This window comes from Talpa occidentalis, unplaced genomic scaffold (assembly GCF_014898055.3).
Source record: "Talpa occidentalis isolate TD23 unplaced genomic scaffold, MPIMG_talOcc4v2.1 talOcc4.17, whole genome shotgun sequence".
Classification (NCBI taxonomy): Eukaryota; Metazoa; Chordata; class Mammalia; order Eulipotyphla; family Talpidae; genus Talpa; species Talpa occidentalis.
The window spans coordinates 45694600-45722315 of NW_023601754.1; the positions used below are offsets into that span (position 1 = coordinate 45694600).

General features: G+C 54.1%; 2 protein-coding genes, 1 long non-coding RNA gene and 1 other non-coding gene across 6 annotated transcripts; 3 read left to right on the forward strand and 1 right to left on the reverse strand.

Annotated features, from left to right (window-relative positions):
- Positions 1-173: 173 nt before the first annotated feature.
- LOC129146094 (uncharacterized) lies at positions 174-20244 on the reverse strand. 2 transcript variants are annotated; one of them, XR_008552557.1, is made up of 3 exons: positions 19955-20244; positions 1939-2018; positions 174-737 (listed from the first exon to the last, which is right to left on the reverse strand). It is a non-coding gene; the product is annotated as an uncharacterized LOC129146094 (long non-coding RNA). The 2 variants fall into 2 exon arrangements; XR_008552556.1 differs by having other exon boundaries at positions 174-785.
- Positions 3176-18324, forward strand: EHD2 (EH domain containing 2). Its single transcript, XM_037516871.2, has 6 exons — positions 3176-3277; positions 5146-5615; positions 6090-6187; positions 9576-9988; positions 15919-16083; positions 16533-18324. The coding sequence occupies exons 2-6, from the start codon at positions 5212-5214 to the stop codon at positions 17079-17081; spliced, it is 1629 nt and encodes a 542-aa protein (XP_037372768.1). The 5' UTR covers positions 3176-3277; positions 5146-5211; the 3' UTR covers positions 17082-18324.
- On the forward strand, positions 20208-27716 carry NOP53 (NOP53 ribosome biogenesis factor). 2 transcript variants are annotated; one of them, XM_037516873.2, is made up of 13 exons: positions 20208-20452; positions 21006-21070; positions 22121-22229; positions 22815-23014; positions 23375-23445; positions 24363-24458; positions 25218-25322; positions 25404-25604; positions 25983-26158; positions 26382-26448; positions 27168-27244; positions 27332-27388; positions 27630-27716. In XM_037516873.2, the coding sequence occupies exons 1-13, from the start codon at positions 20229-20231 to the stop codon at positions 27634-27636; spliced, it is 1455 nt and encodes a 484-aa protein (XP_037372770.1). In that variant the 5' UTR covers positions 20208-20228; the 3' UTR covers positions 27637-27716. The 2 variants fall into 2 exon arrangements, with proteins under 2 accessions (XP_037372770.1, XP_037372771.1); XM_037516874.2 differs by lacking the exon at positions 27630-27716 and having other exon boundaries at positions 27332-27392.
- On the forward strand, positions 26495-26604 carry LOC119250559 (small nucleolar RNA SNORD23). Its single transcript, XR_005126307.1, has one exon. It is a non-coding gene; the product is annotated as a small nucleolar RNA SNORD23 (small nucleolar RNA).

The window sequence follows — 27716 nt, forward strand, 5'->3', positions numbered from 1 at the left end:
ACATGCACTGGGTACAGTCAGAAGCGCAGGAGGGTGAGAGAATTCACCAGAGCCAGAGCGGGGAGCAGAGCAGGCAGAGGGACCGAAGTACACTGCTGAGGGGAGCAGCAGGCGGCAGGAGAGGTCTGCGCGCCATGTGGGACCCTCCTCTGGTGGCCGGGGAGCAGCCGGGGAACAAACCAGCGCTGCAGAGGCTGCGGGCAGCTTCGCAACCCAGCGCTCAACCACTGCGCCACCGGGGAGGCCTGAGATCACCCCATTTTCAGGTGAGAAAACCGAGATCCTGAGGGATGCAGTAAGTGGCAAGTGAACTGGGCGGTCTGAATACAGAGCCTAAGGTCTTCACCTCTGCATGCCCAGTTTCCAGGGAGGATTAGGGTGGGGGCAACAGCAAGTGGCAACAGGAGCCAGAGACAGCCCCCTTGTTCTTGCCTCACCCCTGAGGGAAGACCAAAGTGGACCTTGGCTCCTAAAATGTTAGCCTTTCCACCAAACTTCTCAGCCACCCACTCCTAGATCTTATAAGCAGCTGAGTGAGAGTCTCTAGGGTCAGGTGTCCCACACCTGAGTCACCTGGAAGGCATATTTTTGCCCCATCCAAGTTCATGGGCCCAGAAATGGCAGGCTGGAAAGCCCTGGGTCACCGTCATCAGGCAACCCGGCTCATGCCTCGATCTTCCACGCAGTGGGCTGCAAGACTTGACTTCCCTGTGCCTCCATTTCCTCTCGATTTCCATCTGGAAAGTAGGATTCAAAATAGCAGCGCTCATAAGAGGATCTCATTTCTTAGGGGAAAGGGAGAAAGGATCCTTGTCAAACTCTCAGAATAGGCCCCGTGCTGTTCCTCGTCACAAATTCCAGGCCTCTTATTAATATACATATATTTAAGATATATTTATACACATGCACATATGCTATTATATATACCATTATGTAATGCAGTGTATATTATACTTGGTTATATTATATACATATTATAATTATGTATATTGTATATGCCATTTTATATATTACATAATACTGTATTATATATAATACACCATTATATATTATATTAATTTATAATGTATACATTGATCAAATGTGTTAATATATTAATTGTGTGTTTTATATATATATAGCCATGTACACATAATGATGTTTTGGTCCTCAGAGGAGCACGGTGGTCCCTGGAGATGGCTCCATCCAGCCCAGCTGTGTAGGGGGCTGTCCCATGTAGGTATGTGTCATCACACTCTATGACATTCTCACAATGATGAAATCACCTAGTGACACCTTGCTCCCATCATTAAGCAGCATCTGTCTTATAGATTAGTTGCACTAAGCGATTCCTTGAGCCACCTGCCCATTTTAAATGTACCATTCAACTGCTCTTGGTCTATTCGCAGAAGAGTGTGACTGTCACCATGATCAATTTTAGAACACGTTCAGCAATCAAATTATGGGCGTTAATGCATCCAAGCAATGAAATATTTCCCGACCTCCTGCTGTGTGCCAGGCACTGTTCTAGGCAGTGAAGCTGCAATAGTGAACAAAACAGACCCAAGCCCTGCCTTTGGGGAGCTGACATGCTTCAGAAGGAGGAGGTTAAAAATAAGTAACATCTAAATTCTGGCCAATGACGATAAGTGCTAAGGAGGAGCATGAGCTTAGGACTGGGGACAGGACTGGAGGGGTGGGGGAGTTAGGGTTAGCCTCTATGAGGAGGTGCCATTTGAGCAAAGATCCAAGTCCTGAGAAACAAGCACAAAATCCCATTTTACAGGAGGAGAAACAGGCTTGGAGAGGCCTAGTCACTTCCTTGGGGTTCTCTAGCAAGCAAGGAACAGGATTGGCATTGGACTCAAGGTCTTGTGTGCTATGAACCCCAGAAGTACAGGGATCTGCTGAGAAACGCAACTCTAGACCTGAGTTATAAGAGGTGACATTGAAGAGTACCTGCTCTGGTCGAAGTACAGCACTGAGCCCCGAGCCTCTGGGTTTTCGGAATTGAGTTCTTCGGGACGCAGTTGTCTTAACTGTAAAATAGGAATAACAAAACCTGGTCTCAGGGATAGTCTGAGAATTCAGCAGAACTGATACATGTTACGAGCCTGCACAAAGGAAGTGCCTGGGGACATTAGAGATGATTTGGCCTAGCATCTTCAATGTGTCAGGCTCTGTGCTGGGCAGGGGACACAGCAGGGAACCCACCACCCTGTCAGACAACCCCCTCCACCCCCGCCATGGCGGGGCTCCTGCTTTGTGAGTCAGACAGTCTGTGAAGCAGGGGATAAAAAGTGGGAAGAAAAATAAAGTAGTGTCCCCGGTGGCTCAGTGGTTGAGCGCTGGGTTGCGAAGCTGCCCGCAGCCTCTGCAGCGCTGATTCGATCCCTGGCTGCTCCCCGGCCACCAGAGGAGGATCCCACATGGCGCGCAGACCTCTCCTGCCGCCCGCTGCTCCCCTCAGCAGTGTGCTTCGGTCCTCCTGCCTGCTCTGCTCCCCACTCTGGCTCTGGTGAATTCTCTCACCCTCCCGCGCTTCTGACTGTACCCAGTGCTTGTATAAATAAATAAAATAAAATAAAATAAATCTTTAAAAAAGAAAAAGAAAAAGAAAGTAGTGATAATGGTGGGTACTGCATTTGGTAGGGAAATCAAGGAGGACTTCTTTGAGGAGGTGACATTTGAGCAGGGTCCTGAAGGAAAGGAGGAAGGAGAATGAAAGCAACCCATGTGGAGGGAATGAGTGCAAAGGCCCTGGGGTTGGAAGGTTGTTGGGGTGTTTGAGGAATAGTGAGGAGGCCAGTGTGACTGGAGCCAAGAGGGGGAGAGGTAGCTGAGGGCAGGGCATGTGTAGGGCCTTATGAGCCGTGTTTGAGCAGATGCCTTGAATTCGCTTAAGTTTTTAGTAATAATAATAATAACAATAATGTTGTTCTTGTTGCTATTAGTCCCGTTAAGAAGGGAGACATAGATGGGGAAACAACCCAACGCTCAAGGTGGAGATGGAATTTGAACTCGCTACTGGAAGTCTGCGCGCTCTCCCGCCGCGCCAAGACTCACTGCCACCAGGGGGCGACAGAGGCTGTGCACCAGGTTTGGGGAGGGAGGGGGTGCTTCGTCCCGCCCCCCTCCCCGTTCCTCCCACCTCTCTCTACCCTCCTCCCGGCTCCCGGCCCCACCCAGCTCAGACTGCTCCGGACGGGACCGCGAGCACAGGCCGCTCCGCGGTGGTCTCGGATCCCCGCGGGACCCCCGCCCGCCCGCCTGGTCCAGTCGCCTGCGCGCTCCAGCGGTGAGTGGCCCCCATCGCAGTTGCCACATCCCAACTCCCATCCGCGGGGACCCTCAGTCCCAAATCCCTCAGGGCATAACAGTCTCCCAGGGTCCCCAGTGCCTCAAAACTGCCCCAGCCCCATCCAGTCTGTAACAGTGTTCACCATTCTCCTCTCCTGTCCCTTCCGTCTTTCCTATGTCCCAGTCCTGTTCCCGCACCTTTCCCTCAGTCTCTCCTACTATCCCATCCCCTCAGCCAGGGTAGACCATCTCTGCAGGGGGTGCCTCCCATCCCCTCATCCATCTCTACCCCTCTGGGGCCCTCCAGCCACTGAAGAGCTCCTTTCCCACCTCACCAACCCCATAGCTTGTCCAGCCATCCAGGTGTCCTTCCAGAGAGGTCCCCCAGAATCTTCCCTGCCTAGGACACCACTGCTCCTCTCTCTCTTTTACCTCTCTGGCTCTTCATTTGTGTCTGCTTCTCCCCCATATCTTTCCCCTGTTTTGAATTACATGATTACATGAATTTTGAATTGCCCCATCCTTGGCCAGTAGGAAGCCTCTGCACACGGGGCCTGGTGTCCCTGTGACTTGCCCCCCTGATCTCTGCCCCCTTGCCCACCAGCTGATTCAGGCTCACTTGTTCTTTCCCTGCCCCAGGCCTGGAATCAGCCATTTCTCCAAGAAGCCCTGGATTCTTTGAGTGGAGAATGGTTTTTCAAGGCTCTAGTCTGACCAAAAGCTGGCTCTTTCGGAAGAGTGGCAAAGCCAGAACATCTGCTTAACACTGATCAAATTGAGGGTGGGTGAGAGAGCGAAGACCAAATAACTGACAGCAGGAATGAAAAAGGGGGCATCAGTACAGGTCCTACAGGGAACCATTGAGGCTGATGAGGGAACAGAGACAACAGGCTGGCCCTGGGGTCTCAGTGCTACTGGGTGGGCACTTGTTTCTCCCCTAACTCTTCCACTTGTGATAGGACCCAGGCTCTAAAGAGCCCCAGCTTGAGAGCTTCTATCTATTGATTTCATGCCAGTTATGCCAACCACCTGAGCCTCCATGCCCTTGTCTGCAAAGTGAGGATGTTAACAGCCTAAGCTTACAAGACTGATAATGAGATTGGGTTGACTTATCATTCACAGGTCCCTCACGACCTGTGCGCTTGCTGGCAACCCCTCCCACCACTATGTGTGGCACAGCTGTTTTGTAGCTTCAGGTCTTGGCACCCACCAGCTTTTCTGCCTGAGCACCCTTGTATTGCCCTCTCTGTGGGGAGCAGCTCAAAGGTCAGCTAATCCCTGTGCTTTGCTGATCCTGGGATGAGTTCATCACGGCCCCCTCCCATGCCCACAACTTGACCTCCTAGCATTTGCCTCCTAGTATTTGCCAGATCATTGACTATTTAGAACCTGGGTCCTCTCCTCATTGGGGGCTCTGAGTAGGTGGGGGCCGGTGTCTGGCCTATTTCTGGGTCCATTGCTTCTGCCACAGGGAGTGATTTTTGTGAAATGATGGACATGGAGAAGGATGATGGGAGATACTCTTCCAGGCAGCTTCTGCATCCTGCTCTTTGCCTATCCCTTGGTCTTCTACCATCAATCCCTTATCTTCATTCATTCCACCCTTAGTCTCTTTCTCTTCCTCCCACTGGAAAATGAATCACTTTCTTCCTCTTTGAAACGTCAACTCCTGCCAGCAACCACATCTCTCTGCTCTCCTTCCTCCACCCCTGCTGCCATCCCTGGGTCTGAGGGAGGAGGGCCTGGGGGTCTGGACTCCTGGGCCTTAGGGAGGAGGGGCTGGGGTCTGGACTCCTAGACTATTTCACCTCCTTCCTTCTCCTCCTCCTATAGGCAGTCCTTCATCAACACCCTCTCTTCCTACAGGCAGGTTTCTCTTCCCCTGCACATCTTCCTTGGCAAGCCCAGCGGGCAGCAGCGTGTGAGCCCACAATGTTCAGCTGGCTGAAGAAGAGCGGGATTCGGGGCCAGCACCCCGAGGCCATCCGCACGGTGACCTCCTCCCTCAAGGAGCTGTACCGCTCCAAGCTACTGCCCCTGGAGGAGCATTATCGCTTTGGGGCTTTCCATTCACCAGCCCTGGAGGATGCCGACTTCGACGGCAAGCCCATGGTGCTGGTGGCTGGCCAGTACAGCACCGGCAAGACCAGCTTCATCCAGTACCTACTGGAACAAGAGGTGCCTGGCTCCCGTGTGGGGCCTGAGCCCACCACCGACTGCTTCGTGGCCGTGATGCATGGTGACACTGAGGGCACTGTGCCTGGCAACGCCCTTGTGGTGGACCCTGAAAAGCCCTTCCGCAAACTCAATCCCTTCGGGAACACCTTTCTCAACAGGTGTGCAGCCGACAGAGCTGGGGTGTATCTTCCCCTCCCTGGCCCCATCTTGACCCCCAAGTCTATCTATGTTTCTCTTCTTTTCAGCCCCAATTCTCTTTCCTCTCCCTGATTCACCCCCTCAGCCCATGGAGCCAGTTTATCTGGGTTTAACAGCTATCTAGCTGGGTGGCTTTGGGCATATGACCTAACCTCTCTGATCTGCATCTGGAAAATGGGGATGACCATTGTCCCCACCCTATAAAGTTGTCACGAGGACTAAATGAATCATTACAGAGAAGCCTGGGGCAGCACCTGGCACACAGGGAGGGCTCCGTAGGCATCAGCTCTTACGTTTTCATGCTTTTTATTCTTGCTCCTGCTCTTCCTCTTCTCTTTAAAGTTTCCCTTGTGGTACCCTCTAAGGCCTGATATCTCTTCTTACATGTCCTCTTCTCCTGCCCTACCCTGACCCCTGCCCTTCCCTCTATCCAGGTTCATGTGCGCTCACCTCCCCAATCAGGTCCTGGAGAGCATTAGCATCATCGACACCCCAGGCATCCTGTCAGGCGCTAAACAGAGAGTGAGCCGTGGTGAGTAAGGCCAGGATTCTGGTCTGAGTGAGGGGGCTGAGGGTCATCTGGACTCCTGGGTCTGAAGGGGGAGGGGCTGGGGGAGGAGGCCCCCAGAGTCTCTGCTAGGACTTGAGCCTGCGTCACAGGGCCTGAGCTGGCTGGGTAGCAGAAGTGAGCTGGTGGAAGGCTGTGATTTCTCCATGTTGGCACACGTCGTTGAGGGTGGGGGAGGCCAATGGGTGAACACGTGTTCACAGGCTGTAGCAGCTGCATGTCTGGGCGGGTGGAAGGATAGAAGGATCAAGCAAGCAAGAAAACAGATATACAGAGTCAGAGAGAGGCACAAAGAGATCTGGAAGGCGAGGCAGCAATAGAGAGATAAGGGAGACCCAGGGGGAGGCCCAGCAGGCAGGGAGCCCCTGGGCCCCAGTAAGCTCCTGACTCCTGGTCTGGGCCACAGATGGGGCAGGGAAGGGGCTGGGAGGGAGAATCTGGGTGGGGGCCAAGGCCAGCCTGGAATTTATAAACAGCTGTGCAGGGGGAGCAGCGGGGGGGGGGGGGGGGGGGGGGTGAATTCCAGCGGGGCCTCCAAGGGAGCCCAGTCCCCACCCCTACCCCACACTTCAGTCCCGCCCCAACTAGCCTGGGAGGCCAGGGAATTGGGGCAAAGGAGGCTGCAGTGTGGGGCAGAGGGGACTGAAGACTGGGCCCCGGGCAGAACACAGGCAAGGGCTGGAGGGTTGCCATGTCCCCGACGTTGGCCTGGCGGTGCATGTGCAGCCCATTTTCACCCTGGGAAAAAGGCTGCAGCTTCAGGAGAGGGGAGTCTTCCCTGCCTGAGGGGGAGACAACCTGTCCCACTATCTTGCCCCAGGATGGTGGGAGGCGCAGCATCTTCAAGTCAGAGTATGGATGCCGGCTGGGGGCCCAAAGACTGTGGGGAGGAGGTGAGAGTAGAGAAGGGAGGGTCTTCTTCCCTGGCAGTGGGGTTGAGGAAGCAGAAGAAGAGAGAGAGAGAGTGTCTGATCTAGTGACGTCGGCTGGATGTGACTTTGTAAGGCTCTGAAGGATGGTGTGAGGCCGTGGGATGGTGTATGTGATTACGTTTCTATGCAGTTGTAGTGTGAAATGTCTTGCCTGCCTGAGGGGGAGCCGACCTGTCTGGAGGGAGTTCCTGGGGCAATGCCCCAGGATAGTGGGAGGGTGCAGTGTCTTCATAGTGTACGATGCAGCTGTGGAGGACCAGCTGGATGGTGCGTGAGTGCATGTGTGTAGCTCCTACGCCACCGTGTGCTTGCGTATGTACTACTGTGTGTGATCTTGTCTCTGTGGGTGGCAGTGTGCCAGGGGCCTCTGTGATCTGTTCCTCTGTGTGGGTCTCACTGTGTCTTTGCAGTTGTGTGGCCATGAATAGCAGTGCAGCTCCCAGATGGTGTGCAAGGTTGTGTCTGGGTGCCTGAATCTTGTAGTGTGTGGTTGTGATGGACCTTGCGGGTGTGCGTGCATGAGTATGAGTGCATTGGTGGGCTGCGTGGCTGCCGTGGTGTGTAAGCTCTATGAACGAGGGTGACTGTGTGATTATAGCGTGGTGGGGCCTCGGGCAAGCTACTGAGCCTGTCCATGCCTCAATTTCTTCATCTATGCAGTGGAAATAATGATCTCTCAACCCCAGAGTTGCCCTGAGGTTGAAATTAGTCCTGTGTGAGTCGTGCTGGAAGTCCCTGGCTCCTCTCTGCCACGTCTCCCATTCCCACACTGACTCAACCTCCCTCCCCCTTCCCTCTCTGCCCCATGAGACACACTTTCCAAATCCGGGCAGTGTGTGTGTTTGTGTAGACATGGGAGGGGGAGGTGGGAACCCAGCTGCTGACCCTGCGGTGACCTGGTCTTTCCTCCCCCCAAACAATGTCCCCCACCCCGTTCCATCCAGTCCCCAGAGGCTGCAAGGAGCCTGCTTCCTTCTTGGCCCAGGCCCCACTCTCCAGCTGAGTGTGGATGCCCATGGGGCTCCAGCTCTATCACCTCCTACTTGTGAGTCTTGAGTAACTCCTTTACCTCTCTGTGCCTCAGTTTCCTCATTTGGGAAATGGGAATCATAAAAATTCTTCCTGGGCTTGTTTTGAAGACTCTATCAGGGAGAGCAGGAAGTGACCTCAGATGAATCAGCCACAATTCCCTGCTCTGTCCATTAAGTCATCCTCCAGGTTGCCCCTGCTCTGTCCATTAAGTCATCCTCCAGGTTGCCCCTCTGCAGTGCCTCCTCCAGGAAGCCCTCCCTGACCAACCCCCAGGCTGGAACGGGTGTCCTCTCTGGGCTCCCTCAGCTCACTGGGCTCTCTTCCCACACAGCCCAGCCTGACCACTCCGGTAATGGGTCTGGTCCCTAGTGGACTGCAAGCCTGGTAAAAAACACAGGGCAGGTGATTATGGGGCTGGCTCTTGAATGATGCTCTCACAGTACCTGGCACACATGATAACTAATACGCATGTTCTTATCTCACAACAGTCCCATGAGGTAGGTCCTATTGTGATTTCCTACTATCATATGTGAACCTGTTTCACAGAAGAGGAAACAGGTTCAGAGAGGTTATCTACTGGCCGAAGGTCACACCGCAAATGGGAACAGAGCTGGGATTCAAACCCAAGTCTTCCTGACAGGATGTTAACCTCACCTCTGCTTTGCCAACCATTGCTTGTTCATGAATGAATAGGTGAATGTGCAAAGGATGGAACAGCATGAGTGAATGAGTGAGTGAGGAAATGAATGGTGAAAGCGATGAATGAATGAATGAATGAGCCCAGGAGTCAACTATTGGGCTGGGTGCTCCCTGAAGGCAGGGACCTTGCCTATGTATTCCTTGTGGTATTCCCAGTGCCCAAGACAGGACCTGGCATACAGAAGGCTCTCCGTAAATACTGTTAAGTAAATTGAAATTATTTAACATCTGCTATAGCAGCAGCATAGCGAGGGCCATATGAACGCTGTAGTTGCTGGTCTGTGGAGAGATCTGATGGATCCGGGGGAAAACTGGGGGCGAGAGAGCCACTTTGGGGACTGGGAAGTCCACTGAAGCATAGTAAGTCTGCTAGGAAACACTTGAGTATTTTAACACCCCGTCCATCCATGCCAGTGTACTCCCCTCACGTCTGCCTAATGAATGACTGAAGGTGGGAGGAGGTGATTGTCCCTGTAGCCAAATGACTTGAGGGACTGGGGACATCGTGATGGAGGAAATTCTGGGAGCAATAGGATAAACTCCATTATTTTGCACAGACATGGATTTTGATAGTTAACAACCTGAACATCTGTACCATCCAATACCAATCCAAGGTAATGGATGTGGCAGAATGGCTGGGGCATAGGGCGCTGACCTCTGCCCCTTGTGCCCCTGCCCCTTGCCCTCAGGCTATGACTTCCCCGCGGTGCTGCGCTGGTTTGCTGAACGTGTGGATCTAATCATCCTTCTCTTCGATGCGCACAAGCTGGAGATCTCCGATGAGTTCTCAGAGGCTATTGGTGCCCTGCGGGGCTACGAGGACAAGATCCGTGTGGTGCTCAACAAGGCTGACATGGTGGAGACACAGCAGCTGATGCGTGTCTATGGGGCGCTCATGTGGGCACTGGGCAAAGTGGTGGGCACGCCTGAGGTGCTGCGTGTCTACATAGGCTCCTTCTGGTCCCAGCCACTCCTTGTGCCGGACAACCGGCGCCTCTTCGAGCTTGAGGAACAGGACCTCTTCCGCGACATCCAGGGCTTGCCCCGCCATGCCGCCCTGCGCAAGCTCAATGACCTGGTGAAGAGGGCCAGACTGGTGCGGGTGAGTGGGGGTGGTGGTGGAGGGGTGGATAAGCAGCAGTAGGGGTGGGGAGGCCAGGGCAGCACTTGCCTTTCCTCCATCTTCCTCTACTGCTAGTCACTGACTTTCATCACATTGGCCTAACCACTCCTACTGCAGGGCCTTTGCACATCCTGCTCCTGCTAGAAACGTCCCTCCTCTCCTGCCCTCCACCTGCTGTCACATGGCTCACTCCTCCTCCAAGTCTTCATTCAATGTCAGCTCTCAGGAGGGCCTCTCTGCCCTTTTTTTTTTAAAGATTTATTTATTTTTTATTTATTCATACAAGAGCTGGGGTACAGGCCAGATATATGGGGGGGGGTGAGAGGATTCACCAGAGACAGAGTGGGGAGCAGAACAGGCAGATCTACTGAAATACACTGCTGAGGGGAGCAGCGGGCGAGACAGGCGAGGTCTGCTGCGCCATATGGGTCAGCTCCCTGGCTGGGGATTGAACTCTTGCTGCAGTGGTTGCGGATAGCTTCATAGTGCTGCAACTTACTCCCTTGCACCACCAGGGAGGCCCACTGCCCTTCTTTTTAATGAATATACTCCCCCCATGGGAGTCCTGCTTTACCCTGGCGTAGTTAGCCAAGCTTTCGTGTAGTCGTGTGTTATCTGTGCCTTCATCAGGTTTCTATATTTACTGCCTGTCTCCTCCAATTGCACTAAATGACACAGAATGGGGGATCTTTGTCTGAATGTGTTTGCTGCTATGTCCCCAGTGCCTGCTCAGTAAATATTTATTGAACAAGTGACACCGAACAAACACTCACATTCATCAACTACTTTTTGTGCCTGGCCTGATGTCAGGTGGCACTGAGCACACAGCAGTGACCAATGCCACCCAAAAGAGGAGACACACCCATCTCCAGACAGCAGTATCCCAGCATGGTCAGGGCAGGGACTGGGGAACTGAGGGGCAATAGAGGAAAGCTTCTTGGAGGAGGCGGAGATGCAAGGATGTGGAGAACAAGGAGGGGGAGGGAGTCTAGATAGTGAGACCAGCAAGTGCATAGATTGGAGATTCGAACATGGCCAGTTAGAAGAGGGAAGATGTGGGTGCTGAACCCAAAGTCAGAGTAACTAAATCTGAGGCCCAACTGGTGGGTGGGAGTCAAGCCACCCAGGGCCTTGGGGCTGTGGCCAGCAACTTAAACTTTGCTTGGGGAGCCACAGAAATGTTCAAAGCAGGGGAAGGACAGCAGCAAACTCTAGCTACCAGTGTGGTAAGACTGGGACTGGAGACCAGGGAAAAGCCTGGATGAGGACTGGGCTTTGGGGAGAGGGAGGAGAACACTGGTCTAAGAGTGATTTTGGAGGCCAAATGGAACATTCTGAGGGGAGGCTGCCAGGGTGGAGGTGGGGCAGGAAGCCAGGCAGGCAGGGAGGCCAACAAGGTTATGGGGGGTGGAGGAGCCTGAGGTGTTGGTTTAAGGAGCAGCCAAGAGGGGGTGAGTCACAGCCCCCACCCCCACCCCAGGAATCCTCCTTGGGAGGGAGCCGCCTGGCTTGAACTGGGGCGGCTGCTCCAAACCTTTCTCTCCTCCTCTGCCCAGGGCTCTGGACCATCTTTCTGTTTTTGTTTGTCTCTCTCCTTTGCTGTCTTTCTCTCTCTGAATGTATATACATACATGTATATGTATGTATAAGAATAAGAAATAAGAATAAGAAAGAGAAATTACATATATACATACATGTATATGTATGTATATATGTAATTTCTCTTATTCTTTCTCTAATTCTTCCTCTCTCCTATTCATTCATTGAGTCTCTCTCTTTCCCATCTTCCCTCGATCTCTGTCTCCCTCCCTCTCTCTCAGCCTCCCCCAGGTTGGCCCTTGTGCCCCCAAAGACTTCTCGGCCTGGGGGTGGAAGGGGAGCTGGAGCCCAAGGCTACAGGACCGAAGGGCGGGGACGCCTGGACACCTGGTGCCCCCGCCAGGCAGGAGGCGGCTCCGGAAACCCGTACAAGCCCCAGAGTCCGGGACCCGAGCCCCGGCTCACCCCACCCTCCCACCTTATCTCTTCCTGGCACCTTCCCCCGCTTCCTCTCTGGAAAAGCCATCAGAGCTCTCCCGCCTCTCCTCTTCAGGGTCCCAGAGCAGCGGGCCATGGGCCCCGCCCTCCCACACCATTGGCTTGCTCCCCCAGCCCCCACCTATCAGCCTGGCCACACCCCTAATGTGATTGGTCCCTTAGACCGCCAGGCCACGCCTTCCCCTTCTCGAGGTTCCATCCTTGGCTCCCCCCATGCCCAAGCCTCGCTACCCTTCCGCCAGCCGTGCGACACTCCCTCATCCTCCATCTACGATTCTGCCACCTTTGGTCACATACTGTCATCACATAACAGCTCACACCTTATACCTCCGCTCCTCCTGTTTTCTCCCAATGGTACCAAGGACTCTTGGTAACTGCCCACTTTGTGCCTCAGTTTCCCCGTCTGTGTGGATGAGTCGTATGGCTCTGCCCTTTGGCGGAAGTGACAGCTGTTAGAAAGAGTTGATAACTTGACGCCAAATTCTTGGGGAGCTTATGCTTCTAAAGAGGCCCAGATGCCCTGAGCCTTCATGCCAAACTTCCCTGGCGTGGCTCAAAGACATTTGTGGGGCAGTTATGAACAACATGTTCGCCTACTGTGCTAGACCCTGGGGATATCGCAAGGGAACAAACCATATTGTTTCCTTTTTTTTTAAGATTTTTTTTTTTTAATTTATGCCTACAAGAACTGGGGTGTAGGTCAGAGGTGGGGGGCGGGAGTGGTTGAGAGGAGTCACTAGAGACAGAGTGGGGAGCAGAACAGGCGAATCTACTGAAATACACTGCTGAGGGGAGCAGCAGGTGAGACAGGAGAGGTCTGTTGTGCCATGTGGGTCAGCTCCTTGGATGGGGCTTGAACTCAGACTGCAGTGGCTGGCAACAGCTTGATAGCGCTGACACTTTAACCCCTGTGCCAACAGGGAGGCCCTCAAATTTCTTTTTTTTTTTTTTAAATTACTTTCCAACGGGGAAGTGATTGTTGAACAAATTATAATACATTGTGTGTGAAAAAGATCATAAAACAGAATGAAGCAAAGGAAGGGGTGAATGGTAAGGGACTATTTTAGGGATGTCAGGGAGTATCTCCTGGAGGGGGCAATATTTGAACAAAAAACTCTGGGGAAGGGGAGAGGAAGGGGTGAGCTGAGTGGTCATCTGGGGAAGATCAAACCAGGCAGAGGGAACAGCAAGTGTAAAGGCCCTGAGGCAGAAATACACATGAATACGGTGCCTAGGGAGGGTGATAGAGTGGGAGGAAATGAGGATTCAGAACCAGACAGGGGCCACCAAAATTTTTAAGATTCTCAACCTATGATTCATTAAATGAAGGTTGATATGTTTTCAGTTGAACATGTAAGGCTGTGTCATGGTAACGCTTTCAAACTCTGCCAAACATGCTCCCTCCCACTCCTGGCTCCAACTCAAGTTCATTTCCCTGGAGGCAAGCCTCATGAGTAGTCCCTTATGACTTTTTCCCACATATATTCTATTTTTATTTAAGCATATACATTTAATTATTGGGCTTCCTATTTTAAAAAATAGCATACATACATGAATGCATAATTCTGGTTTTTTTTTTTTATATATTTATGAAATCATGGCCCAAGCGCATAGGCTTATTCCACAAATACTTCTTGAGTGCTGTGTATATTGTGCTAACATTGAGAACACTGGGAACAGATAAGATCCCAGGCCTCTTGCAACTCACACTTTGATGGAAGGAGACAGAATAAGTAAACCAACAGAAAAAATAATGACAGATTGTGATAAATGTGAGCAAAACAATAAAATTCCGTGGTGGGCACCTTCTTCCCATAGAATAGCTTTTGGGAAAAACTGAGGAAACCAGCTGAAGGGAGACCAGGGCAGAAGTCCAGGCAGAGAGTGGCATGTGCAAAGGCCCTGAGGTGGGAAAAGGCTGGCATGCTGGTAAAACAAGGAAGATAGTGAGGAAGCTGTAGCAGTGAGTGGGCTGAAACAGAGATGGGTGTAGCTACAGGAGCCAAATCACAGAGAGCAGTGGGGTCCACAAACCTTTGGGTCTCAAGACCTCTTTACACTCTTAAAAATTACTGGGGACCAAAAAGAGTTTTTATGTATACTTGTGCACCACATAACAACTATGGGGACTCTATCTACCTAGTATATAGAAGGCTGTATGGTCTGGGTTGGTGACTATCCCATGCGTGCATGACACATTTCTCAGAGCAAGTCCTGGTTGTTGATCTACACCTGACTGTAGATGGCTTGCCTATTTGGAGATATTAGAAAATAAAACAGAAAATATTCCATATTTCTATATCTCCTATTAATGAACAAATGAATTATTACATCGTCATTAAGGAGTAATGAGGCATATTTATTAGAAAGGTTGTCAGTTATTGATAATGTTAATTTACACTCATGAATAAGTATCAGTAATAATTAGTAGCACAGGGCCTCCCTGGTGGCACAGGGGTTAAAGTCTCAGCCAGCCACTGAGGCATGAGTTTGATCCCAGCCAGGGAGCTGACCCACATGACTCAGCAGACCTCTCCTGTCTCACCCGCAGCTCCCCTCAGCAGTGTATTTCAGTAGATCTGCCTGTTCTGCTTCCTGCTCTATGTCTGGCAAATCCTCTCACCCCCTGCACCTCTGGCCTACAGCCCAGTTCTTGCATTCATAAATCTTAAAAAAAAATAATTAGCAGTACAGGATCATTTAAAATAACCATAAACCTAAGGTTAACCTAAGAAAACTGTTTTATGAAAATCATTTTCCAAATGCCTCCCCTGCAAAAAAATTAGAGAGGACAGTGGCCCTACTTTTCTGTTTTACTACTCTTTCATGTCTGTTGTCGGGGTACAACTGGATTCGCACCTCTGTTCCTGCATTATCACCCAGTTGCAATATCCCCCACATTTTGGAGCCTTTAAGATCTTGCAGCCTTGAAGAATCGTGCCAGTCTACTCAGGAGAAAATGAGAGTAAAAAAAAAAAAAAAATAGCTCATTCCTAATATTATTAAAATAGTTTTGATCATTCAAATCCCTGAAAGGGTCTTAGGAACTCCCTGGGGTTCCTTGGATCACACTTTGAGAATTGCTGCTGTAGGGTCTGGTGGTATGGATTTTGAATTTGAATAATCAAATTGAGACTCTGGAATAGTGTCTTGGAGTTTGGTTTTTGTCCTAAAAGCAAAACCCCCCCAAACCCTCTGGCTGCTGCTTTACTGAGGCAAGAGGAGACACCAGGAGACCGGTGCAGTGACTGGTGTGTCTCTCCAGGTTAAAGATGGGAGCAGCTGGCTTCGGGAGGAGGGCAACTGAAATGGAGAGAAATGGAGAAGTAGGGGAGCCATGAGGAAGCAAAGGGGAACAGATTGCTGAACTGGCTAGTGCAGTGAGGAGTGAGGAGAATCAAGGCCAGAATGATTTCCAGATTTCTGGCCCCAGCTGAGTAGGGAGAGGTGGGGGTGCTGTTTCCCAAGATGGCCACAGCTGAGGGTGACCCAGCCCAGGGGGCTGGCCCCAAATTCCATTGAGGGCGTCTTACCAGGAAGCTGTCTAGGAATGTCGACCAGGCTCTTTGAGTTCCAGGGAGAGGCCCTGGCTGGTACAGGGACTGGGGGTGGACAACTTGGAGAGTGGTTTAAAGTTCAGGAGGGGCTGAGGAGCTCAACCTGGGCTGAGCCCCTGGGTGTTAAGTGGGGGGCACGTCACAGAGTGGTGTTTTCCTATCAGCAGCAGCAGCAGCTCACCTGTACCTGTTAGAAATGCAAAGCCTCAGCACCCCCCTGAGATTAGAAGCTCTGGGCATAGATAGGGCCAGCCACTTGTGCTTAAGTGGCCTCCCCAGGTGACGGTAAACGGGCTCCTCCCATTCCTCCTGCAGGTTCATGCCTACATCATTAGCTACCTGAAGAAGGAGATGCCCTCTGTGTTTGGGAAGGAGAACAAGAAGAAGCAGCTGATCCTCAAGTTGCCTGTCATCTTTGCTAAGATCCAACTGGAACATCACATATCTCCTGGGGACTTCCCTGACTGCCAGAAGATGCAGGTGGGAGGGGTGACCGCAAATGGCAGAGCTGGGCTAAAACCTGGGCAGTCTAGCCCAGGAATGGTCCCTCCTTGTCACCATCATGTCCCTGGCCCTATTTAGATCAGGATGGGTGGGCCTCTAGGCCTTGCTCGAGAAATTAATGTGGATTAGTTTGGAAAATGCTGTGTCCCTCCCAGTACGGGAGACTTTAGAAAGGTCCCTGTGGTCCAAAGAATCTGGGGGTAGGACTGGCACAGGGGGAGGACATCTGAGACCCTGTCACCCAAGTGGCTTCTGAGGGACAGTCATTCAAGTGGGAGGATATAGTGCTGAGATACTCAGCAGCCTTTGAGCTGTCAGTAAGTGGCTGCCAATTTGAGCATCCAGGTAGGTCTAGAGGGCCTCTGGATGGTGCTCCCTGACTTTTTGGTGCCCCCATCCCCTCCCACCCACCTGCTCCCCAACAGGACATGCTGATGGCGTATGACTTCACCAAGTTCCACTCACTGAAGCCAAAGCTGCTGGAGGCGCTGGATGAGATGCTGACACACGACATTGCCAAGCTTATGCCCCTGCTGCGGCAGGAGGAGCTGGAGAGCACAGAGGTGGGCGTGCAGGGTGGTGCTTTCGAGGGCACCCACATGGGCCCCTTTGTGGAGCGGGGACCCGACGAGGTCATGGAGGACGGCGAGGGCTCAGATGATGAGGCTGAGTGGGTGGTGACCAAGGACAAGTCCAAATATGATGAGATTTTCTACAACCTGGCCCCCGCTGATGGCAAGCTGAGTGGCACCAAGGCCAAGACCTGGATGGTGGGCACCAAGCTGCCCAACTCAGTTCTGGGGCGCATCTGGAAGCTGAGTGACGTCGACCGGGATGGCATGCTGGACGACGAGGAGTTTGCCCTGGCCAGCCACCTCATTGAGTCCAAGCTTGAGGGCCACGGGTTGCCCACCAACCTGCCCCGCCGTCTTGTGCCACCCTCCAAACGACGTCATAAGGGATCTGCTGAGTGAGCCAGCTGTTGCCTGCCAGCCCTCCCTCCCTCCTATTTGTCCTGCTGTGGCTCCCCAGCTCTTGTCAGCTGCACACACACCCCCCCCCCCATCTGGCCTGCACACACCCTGCCTGCCTATCCTGCCCAGCTGTAAAGACAGGGGTCTCCCTAGCAGCCACAGCCAAGGGGGGGGGGGGGCAGGGGAGAGGCAAGGCTTCCTTGCCTGCCCTTCACACCTCTACCCTCACATACACTCGGGCACACTACACTGGCACTAACACCCTGACATACAGTCATCCAACCAACCATGCATGGTTCATTCAGTATTTATTGAATACCTACTATGTTCCGGGCCTCATTCCAGGCACTGGAGATGACAACAGAGAGCAAAACAGATAAAAATATCTGCCCTTATGGAGCTGACATTCTTAGGAGAGGACATACACACGCATACACACACACACACGTGCATAAACACACCCAGTCGGATCCCTGATCTGGGGAGGACCCCTTGTCTCTCTCCATGAGGGAGAAGCCACCTAGTTGAAATGACTAACAGACTGCCCTGGCCCCTCTGCTCCACTTCCTGTTACCCAGCCAGCAAGGAGTCCCCACTCCATCATGTCCTCAGGCTTTGGGACCATTAGGGCACGCAAAGGGGAGACAAAATCTCCTACTTCCTCAAGGGTTTCCCTTTTCAGCCTCTTGTTCTGAGAACACCCCTCTCTTTAAATGTCCCTTTCATCTTTGCTCCTACAGACTTGTACCCACTTTCAGGTATTCAGTTCCCACCCACCTGCAGGGGATTGAAAGTCCAGCCTCACCATCCCTCCCCAAGAGTTCCCCCAGCTGGTGGTCTATTTTAGACTGCTAGGACGCAGCCTGTCTGCCCACCATGGGGCCACATTTAAGTGGCCCCCTCCAAGATATATAGGCCCCAGGGCTGTATGGGTCCCCTTTTCAGGGATTTTGTCGGGGGAGGGTCCTTGGTGCTACAACCCTTCCCCCACCCCTAACGAGACTGCGCACCTCTACACACTTTTCCTGCGTTCATATCAGTGCTTAACCCTGGTGGGGGACCCCATGGGAAAAATGGTGAAGAGTGAAATAGGTGGGGATAATGCCCCCCCTACAGTAGGATGCCCTCTGGGATTCCCACATGCACTATCACCCCTGCCCCCTGATTGGGAGGGGGTCTGTGAACATAATAGCAAATAAAGTCATGGCTTCTTTCCACGAGGGAGTCAGGCTGTCTTGGGATGGGTGTGTGTGTGTGTGTGTGTGTGTGCACGCGCGCGTGTGTGTTGGGGGGAGGGGGAATCGCTTTTCCTCCCCACCCCTTAGGGAAGGGGAGCCCTGGGCAGGACCAGAGGTGGGGGGTCCCCTCCAAGCGCTCAAGAGCGGTGTGGAGGCCATGACTCAAAGCAACGGGGCTTGATGACTCAGGCCTGGGCTGGGGGCCAGACCGACATATTTTCCAAAGAAAAGTCACCCTGGGGCCCTCCCTCTGGGACATCCCTCCCTCCCTTCTGGGGGGGAGGGTAGTGGGGGTGGTCTGGGAACCAAGCCCTGTTGAGTGTGTGGTGTGTATGTGTGTGTGTGTGCGTGCGTGCGCCCCAGCGTACACCCCCACAACCTGGGCATGTCACTCTCGACTCGTTAACACGACAGACAAAGGGGCTCCTTGAGGGGAGGAGGGAACGCTGCCAAAGAGGACCGCCCTGTGTGTGCAGGCTCACGCCCAGGGGATTCGGCCTCCGCTCTGTGGCGAAGCCCCTGCGCTTTCGCACGGACGCACACGCGGGACCACACCCGCGGCGCCCAGGGACAAGCTAGGGGGACAAGCTGGCTGCGTGCAAGCCCGCCCACGCGCCCCGGTGTTCACGGCTCCCGGCTCCCCCTGGCGGACGCTCGTAGCCAGGCTGGCCCGCGCCGAATCCCCTGTCCAAAGTGGCCCCAGCTCAGGTCTCCAGCGCAGGTCACTGATCCCCTGCGCCAGCATCCGGCTGAGTTCCGCGTGGCGCCTTCCCTCTCGGCGCCTTTTTTGCCCCTTTCAGTGGAGAATAGCCTGCATGAGGTCCTGGGTCCCTATGGATGGTTGCCAGGCAAGGGCCTGGGTTCCTTCCTTATTTGTCAATGGCAAGACCAGCTGGTTCAAAGATAAAGTTTGGGGACACGAGGCCGCAATACGAGCTAACATTTCGATGTCGGGGCACAATCTTAGGCGCTTTATATAAACATACTATCTCGGGCCTCCCTGGTGGCGCAAGGGGTTAAGTCGCAACCTATGAGGCTCTCTGCAGCCTCTGCAACACGAGTTCGATCCCCGACCAGGGAGCTGACCCACATGGCGCAGCAGACCCTTCCTGACTGGCCCGCTGCTCCCCTCAGCAGTATTTCAGTACAGTATTCAGGGAGTATTTCAGTACATCTGCCTGTTCTGTTCCCCGCTCTGTCTCTGGTGAATCCTCCCACACACACACCCGCGCCTCTGGCCTATACCCCAATTCTTGTATGCATCAATAAATAAATCTCTTTTTAAAAAATACTATCTCATTTAATCGTCAGAATAACCTGCGAAGCGGCAGTGCCATTATCCTTATTTTAAGACGCGGAAACTGAGGCACAGACAAGTAGTTTGCCCAAAGACGAACAACTCTGAATCTGGGTCGCGCGTTCTAACACAGTGAATGTTTCTAACATTCCCCGCCTATCACGTTCTGTGCTTGCAAGCTCCACATTCCGAAAGCTTGTTGATCTCCAAGATAACAGGATTGGCATATTCTGAGATGTAAACTTGTCTTGTGCTGAATCCACCAACGACAACTGACCTTTCTCGTAAAGAATGGAAAAAATAATCAGCGAATAATAAAAGTCACCATTAAAACTTACATTAAGGAAAGATATTCTTGGACGGCCGGAAAAGGGAGTTTGCCTGGGGCTACAGCCGAGAACCTACAAATCAAAGCCGCCACTAATCTGAACCTCAGGGAGGAGCCTTCGGCCCTCACCCACGACGGCGGCCTCCCCGCCCCTTCGCCGCGCCGCCTACTTTACCAAGATGGCGTCCACCGGAAGTCGGTCCCGGGAGAGGGCGGGGGAGCTGCTCCGGCAAGTCCGAAATGGGCTTTCGGGTGACGCACGACCTCACACTTCCTTTGACAAAATGGCGGCGGGCAGTGGTGGTGGTGGCCGCAGGCGCGCCTCAAAAAGCGAGGCCGACTCCGGCTTTCTGGGGCTACGGCCCACTTCGGTGGACCCGGGGCTGAGGCGGCGGCGGCAAGGCCCAAGAAATAAGAAGCGGGGCTGGCGGCGGCTCGCTCAGGAGCCGCTGGGGCTGGAGGTCGACCAGTACCTGGAGGACGTACGGCTGCAGGAGCGCACGAGCGGGTGCGTGGGGCGGGACTTCCGGGAGTGGGACCCCCGGTCTGTGTGGCTGGGTACGAGGCTGAGTGTGCCTAGGGGGATTTCCGGGGGGACTGGGGGCCCTGGGTGGGAGGCTGGAGGGACTGGTGGGGTAATCAGGCTTAGCAGATAAAAGTGCAGGAGGTCCGTTTAAATGTGAACTTCGGGGTCTCCCCGGTGGCGCAGCGGTTGAGCGCTGGGCTGCGAAGCTGCCCGCAGCCTCTGCGGCGCCGGTTCGATCCCCGGCCTCCGGGCGAGGGTCTCACTGGGCGCGCAGACCTCTCCTGCGGCGCCCGCTGCTCCCCTCAGCAGTGTACTTCTTCGTCAGTCTGCCTGATCTGTTCCCCGCTCTGGCTCTGGTGAATTCTCTCACCCTCCCGCGCTTCTGACTGTACCCAGTGCTTGTATGGATAAATAAATCTTTAAAAAAAAAAAATAAATTTCAACTTCGGGCAAACGAGTGATCTTGGGCCCAGAGAGGTTAAACCCGCTCACTCTGCGACGTCTTTGACTGACATTCTGCATTTCCATCTCCCAGTGGCTTGGTGTCAGAGGCTCCTGATGAAAAACTCTTCTTCGTGGACACAGGCCCCAAGAAAAAAGGTGAGGAAGGGCTTTGGTGGTGGTGCGTGGCAATGATGGCCCACTTTGGGCCTCCCAGAAGATCTGCATTAGTGAAATGACTTGGAAACAAACATTTGATAGGAGGATCTTTAACACAAACTAGAGCACATAAACCAGAGCAAAATGGGAAGCTTCTTATCAGCAGGACAAGCTTAACTAGCTTGTCTGAAATCAGTCAAGGGGTCTGTTCTAATGAAAATGAGAGCCCCTGTTTCAGTGAGCAGGAAGAAGGCACCTGCTTTGAGGCATAGGAGACTGGGTGAGCAGGTAAAGCATGTTAATTAAGAAGATGGCTCTCACACAAATTATTAAATCTGAAATACTTGTGAATATAAAGTTGGGAACCTGCCCTGGTGAGCAGTGAGAGGATAGTTAAGGCCTATGTTGGCCAATAGAAAGTCTCTTTGGGCAGCTTACAGATTCTATTTTAGCTTTAAGGAAAATAAAAATTATTGAAGAATAGAGATTGTTTTGTGCCCTTAAAATAATGACATTAACCCACCACCCTGGGAGGTAGGCAGCAGTGTGCATGGCACCCTCCTACTGGAAAGCATAGAGGAGCAAAGTCACCCCTACGAGATGACAGCAGATGGGTGGATATCGATCCTCTCCTGTGTTTTGCCCTAGGTGTCTTGCTTTCAACTGCTAGGCTGAGACTAGCTGAACTAGTCCAGCTGTGTGGCCGTCCCCAGGCCTCAGTGCCTGACCACCTGCTGTCTTCCTCCTTAGTGTTACTAGTTCTGGGATCGTTGTCCTGTTTTGTCTGGAAGCCTCTGGTGGGCAGGGCCTTGGACCTCCCTCCACGGTGGGGGGCCCAGGGCTATTTCCAGTTGATCCAGGAGAAGGGTGTGGTGATGGTGGTGGGGTGATCAGAGCATGTGCACCTAAGTCCTTCTCTTGGAGGCCTCTTTCCTCACTCATCTGGGGGGCCTCCAAGTCTGCCCTAGGTTATGGGTCTGCTGACTCCTCTGAAGCGGAAGTGGGCATGGTGATTGAGGCCTTAGGTCCTTTTCTTTCTCCCACCTCTAGAGCTGAATAAGAAAGGGACCAAAAGCCAGAAGAGGTCACTGCTTCTCAAGAAACCCCTTCGAGTTGACCTCATCCTTGAGAACACATCCAAAATCCCTGCCCCCAAAGAGTGAGTGTCCCAACATCCCTGCCCTTTCTTTCCATTCTTTTTTGTAGCAGCCCCCACCCACTTCCTGGCCAGAAGGAATTCCTAGGGAAGGAGGGTCACTTGGATGGGGTCAGCTTTGGGCTTTGAAAAGCAGGTTGGGGGTGGTAGGTACGGGGCTGGGGCGTCAAGAAGGGGCTCAGGAGAGGAGATAAGTGATGAAAACCCCAATCTGAGGTTGATCAGGCAGGGCTTACTGACCTCTGAGGGAGGGGTGGAGATGAGTGGCTGATGGGGTAGACAGCAGGGTGTCCCTGAGATGGGGGTATGGGAAGAGGAGTGGCTTGGGACTTATGGCACAGTTGATTTTGATGTGTGTGTGTGAGGTCCCTGGAGAACTCCAGAGCATGGGCCCCAGGGCTCTTGTGCTACAGGGTCTGGGGCTCAGGAGAGAGGCTGGAAACAGAGAGACAGAACTGGGGAGATGGTCTCTGAAGCTACTGGCTGGAGTAGGAGAAAGAGGAACTGCCCAAGTGGTGAGGGTCCAGCACAGGAAGAGCCAGTGGCTTCTCAGGCCTCACTGCATTTGTCGGCTTCTCCCCGACCCAGCATCCTTGCACACCAGGTCCCCAATGCCAAGAAGCTCAGACGGAAGGAGCAGCTATGGGAGCAACTGGCCAAGCAGGGTGTGCTGCCCCGGGATGTGCGCAGGGCCCAGGCCTGGCTCCTCAACCCTCCTGTGGCCAAAGCCAAGCCTGGGCCCCAGGACACCGTTGAGCGGCCCTTCTATGACATCTGGGCCAAAGATAGTGAGTGCCTGCTGTCCACTGGGGTGGGGACAAGGCTGCCATGCACACTTGTGCACTGCACAAAATCATGATGCCTAAGGGGGTGCCCTGTGAGGTGATTTCGTGCAGTCACTGGTCTTGAAGTAGCACCTTCTTCACACTTGTGCTCCCCATTTCTGGGTGGACTTTCCTGAGGGCTACTCCTGCCTCTTAACCTAGGGGTCCTCTCTGCTCTCTGGGCTCCATCTCAGTAGTCTGAGTATTCATCCCTTGCCCGTGTTTCGTTGCCATCTTATGAAAGGAGGAAGAAGGGAGAGAGCTTTTTAGGGCCCGTGTCTTCCTGCACTGGAAAGCCCCAGCTGTCCCTCACTGCCTTCACAGATCCTCTGGACCAACCGCTGGCTGGCCAGGACACGTTTTTCCTGGAGCAGACCAAGAAGAAAGGAGTGAAGGTGAGGACATGCCCAGAGGGCACCCTGGACAAGGGAGATGTGAGGAGGGGCTGGGTCCAGTATGCCTGCCTGTGTGAAGGCCAGGGAGACTCGTCTCCAGGGGTAGTTGCTTGGGTTCCTGGTACCAGCACAGCGACTTTGTCCATTCCTTTGTGGTGACTGCACCTGGGTCCTAGTTCTCCCTATTTTCCCCAGTCCTCTATAGGAACCCTGTCCGCTTTGGTGTTCGATTATTTGTAGGTTCTTTTCCTTGAGCTGACTCTGAGGTCCAACTTCATGCATTTAACCAATAACAAATCTCTTCGCCCTGCTAGGCACTGAGTGTGTGGCAGGGAGCAAGTGGGGTTGTGGCGGGGCTTCTCATCCCCATGGGGCTCCTGTCAAAGTCTACAAGTAGGTAAACATGTCAGCATTGGCCCATTGAGCTGAGCTGTGGTTGGTCCTGTGAAGGACGAGGGCAGGGCTGAGTCAGGTCCGCGGGAACCCTCCCTGAGAGGAGCCTGGTGGTACTAGTTAGAGACAAAGGGAGGAGGGCGAGAGCCCCGAGAGTGGGAGCGGCTGTGAGCTCTGAAGTGGAGGAGGCCTGGGTGGAGGGGTGGGAGCAGAACGCTAAATCCGAGTTTTAGTCTAAAGGTTTTCACAAGGAGAGTGATAAGGTCCAGGCGGATTTCCTGAGGAGATGGGGTGGTGAAGGAGAAGGCACAAGGGCCCTGGGACCTCAGGATCCCAAGGGCGTGAGGGCAGAGCTGGAATGAGTGTGGAGTGGAAGGGAGGACAACCCAAAGCAAAGTCCTAGGGCAGCAGTGCTAGGGCAGGCAGGTGGTGGCAGGGGGTGCAAGGGAAGTCAGCAAGTAGCTTGTGGGAAGTTGAGTCATGGGCTCTAGGCCTTATCTCACCTTAGTCTTGTTTTCCTCCAGCGGCCACCACATCTCCACGCCAAGCCTTCCCAGGCACCTGCTGTGGAGGTGACGCCTGCCGGAGCCTCGTACAACCCATCCTTTGAGGACCATCAGGTATGCAGGCCCTCCTCAGCTGTGCCTGGGCATCTGTCAGTCAGCCCTTGCCAGCACTTCTCTGTGTCCCCCTGGAGTTCGTGATCCAGTTGGGGAGACAGACGCGTTCCCTGACATTGGTGGTCTAGAGTGGGCAGGCCTGGGACGGAGAGCCAGGAAAGTTGACACACCCAACCTTGCGCACTGCGGAGGGCCTCCTGAAAGAGGGGACATCAGCACCGAGACCGGTGGCTGAGGAAGTTGCTATGAGAAGAGGGAACTGGGGCAGTCTGCTCCCTGTCGTTCAACATGAACCTCATGGTTGCAGGCGGAAAAGGGGAAATAGTGAACTATTTACAAACATGATTTCTTTGAAGAGATACAAATCCCCTCCTGTCCAGGGCACAGTTCGGTGGGTTTCCAGTGCTGCTGGTGTGCAGCTTTCTCCATGGTTAAGTTTTAAACCTTTTTATCACCCCCAAAGAAAATTTCTTTCCCATCAGTCATCACCACCCCCTGCCCAATTCCCATCTCCCCTACTCTTAGGCTGCCGTCTTCTACTCCCAGTTTCTCTGGACTTGCCTTTTCTGGGTGCTTCATAGAAATGAAACCCAGTGTGTAGGGAACAGACCATCCTGAGTGAGCTGGAGAGCAGACAGGACGGCTGGAATGGAACAGCTTCCCTCTGGTCACTGGGAGGGAAGGTGTGTGGGAGGTGGTGCTGGGGTGGGGGCAAGGGGGGTCAGATGAGCGGGACCTTACCCCACCCTGCTCCTCCAGACCCTGCTCCTGGTGGCCCATGAGGTGGAGCTGCAGCGGCAGAAGGAGGCGGAAAAGCTGGAGCGGCAGCTGGCACTGCCTACTGTGGAACAGGCCGCCACGCAGGTGAGCCCACTCTACCCAGTCCGCCCCACCTAGACTACCCCTCCAGGCCCCTGACACCTCCCTCACTCTCCCTCCTTCTAGGAGTCTGCCTTCCAGGAGATGTGCCAGGGGCTGCTGGAGGAGTCCGATGGAGAGGAGGAGCCAGGTGGGGGCCAGGATGAGGGGATAGAGGCTGGAGAACCAGAGGCCTCACCTGTCCCCACCTGCCTGGCGCCCACCGAGAAGAAGACTGAGAAGAAGACTGAGCAGCAGCGGCGTCGGGAAAAGGCCGCCCGGACCCTGGTGAGCACTATGGACTCAGCTTTGCTGTCCCTGCTCTGGCAGCCTGCTCTTTTCCTGGATTCTCATACCCACAACCTGCCCTTTGGGTGCTGTCTGGGAGCCTCACAGCTGCCTTGCCACCTGGGACCTGTTTCTCAGTGCCCTCTGGGCACTGAGACTACAGCAGGGGATTCACCAGACCAGGCCCCATGGGCCTGGTACTTATTTTGGAGGGGAGATTTGGACCATGGACAGAAAAATACAGATGAGGAAAGTTGTTTCAGAAACTGCTGTGAAGAAGCTAGAGCAGCTGGTCTGTCATCACCTGGGGTCTTGGGGGACTCTGAGTGGGGCGATGTCCTCCTGGGGAGTACTGACCCTGACGCCCTGTCCCTACAGCGGATGCAGCAGGCTGCAGTGCGGGCCGCCCGGCTCCGGCAGCAAGAGCTCTTCAGGCTGCGCGGGATCAAGGCCCAGGTGGCGCGCTGGCTGGCAGAGGTGGCACGGCGGCGGGAGCAGCGGCGGGCACGGCGCCTGCTGGAGGATGACAAGCCCCGCCGACTGGGGCGACTCAAGTGAGGCCCAGAAGGAGGACCCAGGAAGGCTGTGCGGGCTCTAGATCCTGCCCACCTTTGCTCAGGCTAGGCCCCCCTGCTGGGAGACCATCTCTTCCTCCCAGGTCCCCTGTCCCTGAAGCCCCACTCCCCATCCCATACTGCCCCAGAGGGGCCAAGAGGGGCCTTTGGCCTCCAGGCCTCTGGACCCCCGACCCTGAGCGCCCTGCCCTGTGTTTGCCAGGTACCAGGCCCCCGACATCGACGTGCAACTCAGCTCAGAGCTCGCTGGCTCGCTCAGGACCCTCAAGGTACTTGCCTTTCTGGGGTGATGGGAGGCTCTTGGGAGCATCCCTGTGCCCAGTGATGATACCCATCCTTGCTCCCCGTGCCCCCTAGGGGCTGTGGGCGACATCATGGCTGCCCCCAAGCTGAGCCAGTGGGCTGACGCCTGGGGGCTGAGGGCACAGGGTTCTAAGCTGGGGTGCCTAGGGGTGAAGAAGGGGTGGTTGGTTGTTTGAGCCTGTGACCTTCAGGGAGCCTTTCTCCCAACCAGGGCCTCCTCTTCAGTCGCAGAGGGGTTGCCCCACAGCTCAAAATCCTGTCTCCCATCCACTCAGAACCATCCATGGATCCCCAGTGCCTGGGGAGGATGCCGCAGCCCTCACGAGGGCCACGGACCCCGCGTGGTCTGGCCCACTCTAGGACTCACCAGTCATGCTTCTCTTGGGCCCACCTGTACTTTTCCTCTGGCCCCTGGCCTTTACACCTCAGCTCCCTGCTGGAACATGAAAGTGGCACACGGCTCCCTTGACTCAGCCAGAGAGGGACCCGCCAGGTCCACTTCCTGTTGTTTCTTGAGTCCCCCAAACCCTAGTCATAGGCAGGCCAGGGGTCAGTATCCTCACACCCTTCCTGCCCCAGCTCAGAGCCAGGATTACCTCCCGGGAGTGAGGGGCTTTGACTGATGACTGGACTGCCAGGGAGGGGTCAGGCCTGGCCCCGCTAAGCACCCCCTCTTTGTCTGCAGCCAGAGGGCAACATCCTCCGGGACCGGTTCAAGAGCTTCCAGAGGAGAAACATGATTGAGCCTCGGGAGAGAGCCAAGTGAGGGGCGGGGCTGCTATGTGGGTGAGGGCATGGGCACCTCCCTATCCCAGAGCCAGTGGTTCACTAACCAATTCCCTTGTCCAGGTTCAAGCGCAAGTACAAGGTGAAGCTGGTGGAGAAGCGGGCCTATCGCGAGATCCAGTGAGTGGTGCCCCTCCCCTGCCAGGCTGGCCAGAACCAGGCCTGGAGCAACCCAACCTAGAGAAATGACCTTGCCCAACGGTCCCTACCTGCCACTACCAGGGCCCAGTCCCAGCCCCATAACTGGCTGGGGAGGGGTCAGCCCTCCAGATGTACCTGAACTCAGAATGGGGATGGTTGAGGATGCGGGTGCCACTCCCTTGTCCCGCCGTCAGCCCAGCACCCTCTCCTCTGTCCCCAGGTTATAGCTGCTGCTGGCTTCCGGAGCCCCCAGCCTTCAATAAAGCACCTTCTGACCTTCATGTTGAGCCTCCTGTGTGACTTGTCT

Bases quoted from the DNA above. Each gene is read 5' to 3' on its own strand.
- EHD2 (XM_037516871.2), top strand. From the start codon at position 5,212: ATGTTCAGCTGGCTGAAGAAGAGCGGGATTCGGGGCCAGCACCCCGAG. The intron at 6,188-9,575 runs GTGAGTAAGGCC...CCTTGCCCTCAG, and splicing joins TAAACAGAGAGTGAGCCGTG to GCTATGACTTCCCCGCGGTG. The intron at 9,989-15,918 runs GTGAGTGGGGGT...TTCCTCCTGCAG, and splicing joins AGAGGGCCAGACTGGTGCGG to GTTCATGCCTACATCATTAG.
- NOP53 (XM_037516873.2), top strand. From the start codon at position 20,229: ATGGCGGCGGGCAGTGGTGGTGGTGGCCGCAGGCGCGCCTCAAAAAGC. The intron at 26,159-26,381 runs GTGAGGCCCAGA...TGTGTTTGCCAG, and splicing joins CGCCGACTGGGGCGACTCAA to GTACCAGGCCCCCGACATCG. The intron at 27,245-27,331 runs GTGAGGGGCGGG...TCCCTTGTCCAG, and splicing joins GAGCCTCGGGAGAGAGCCAA to GTTCAAGCGCAAGTACAAGG.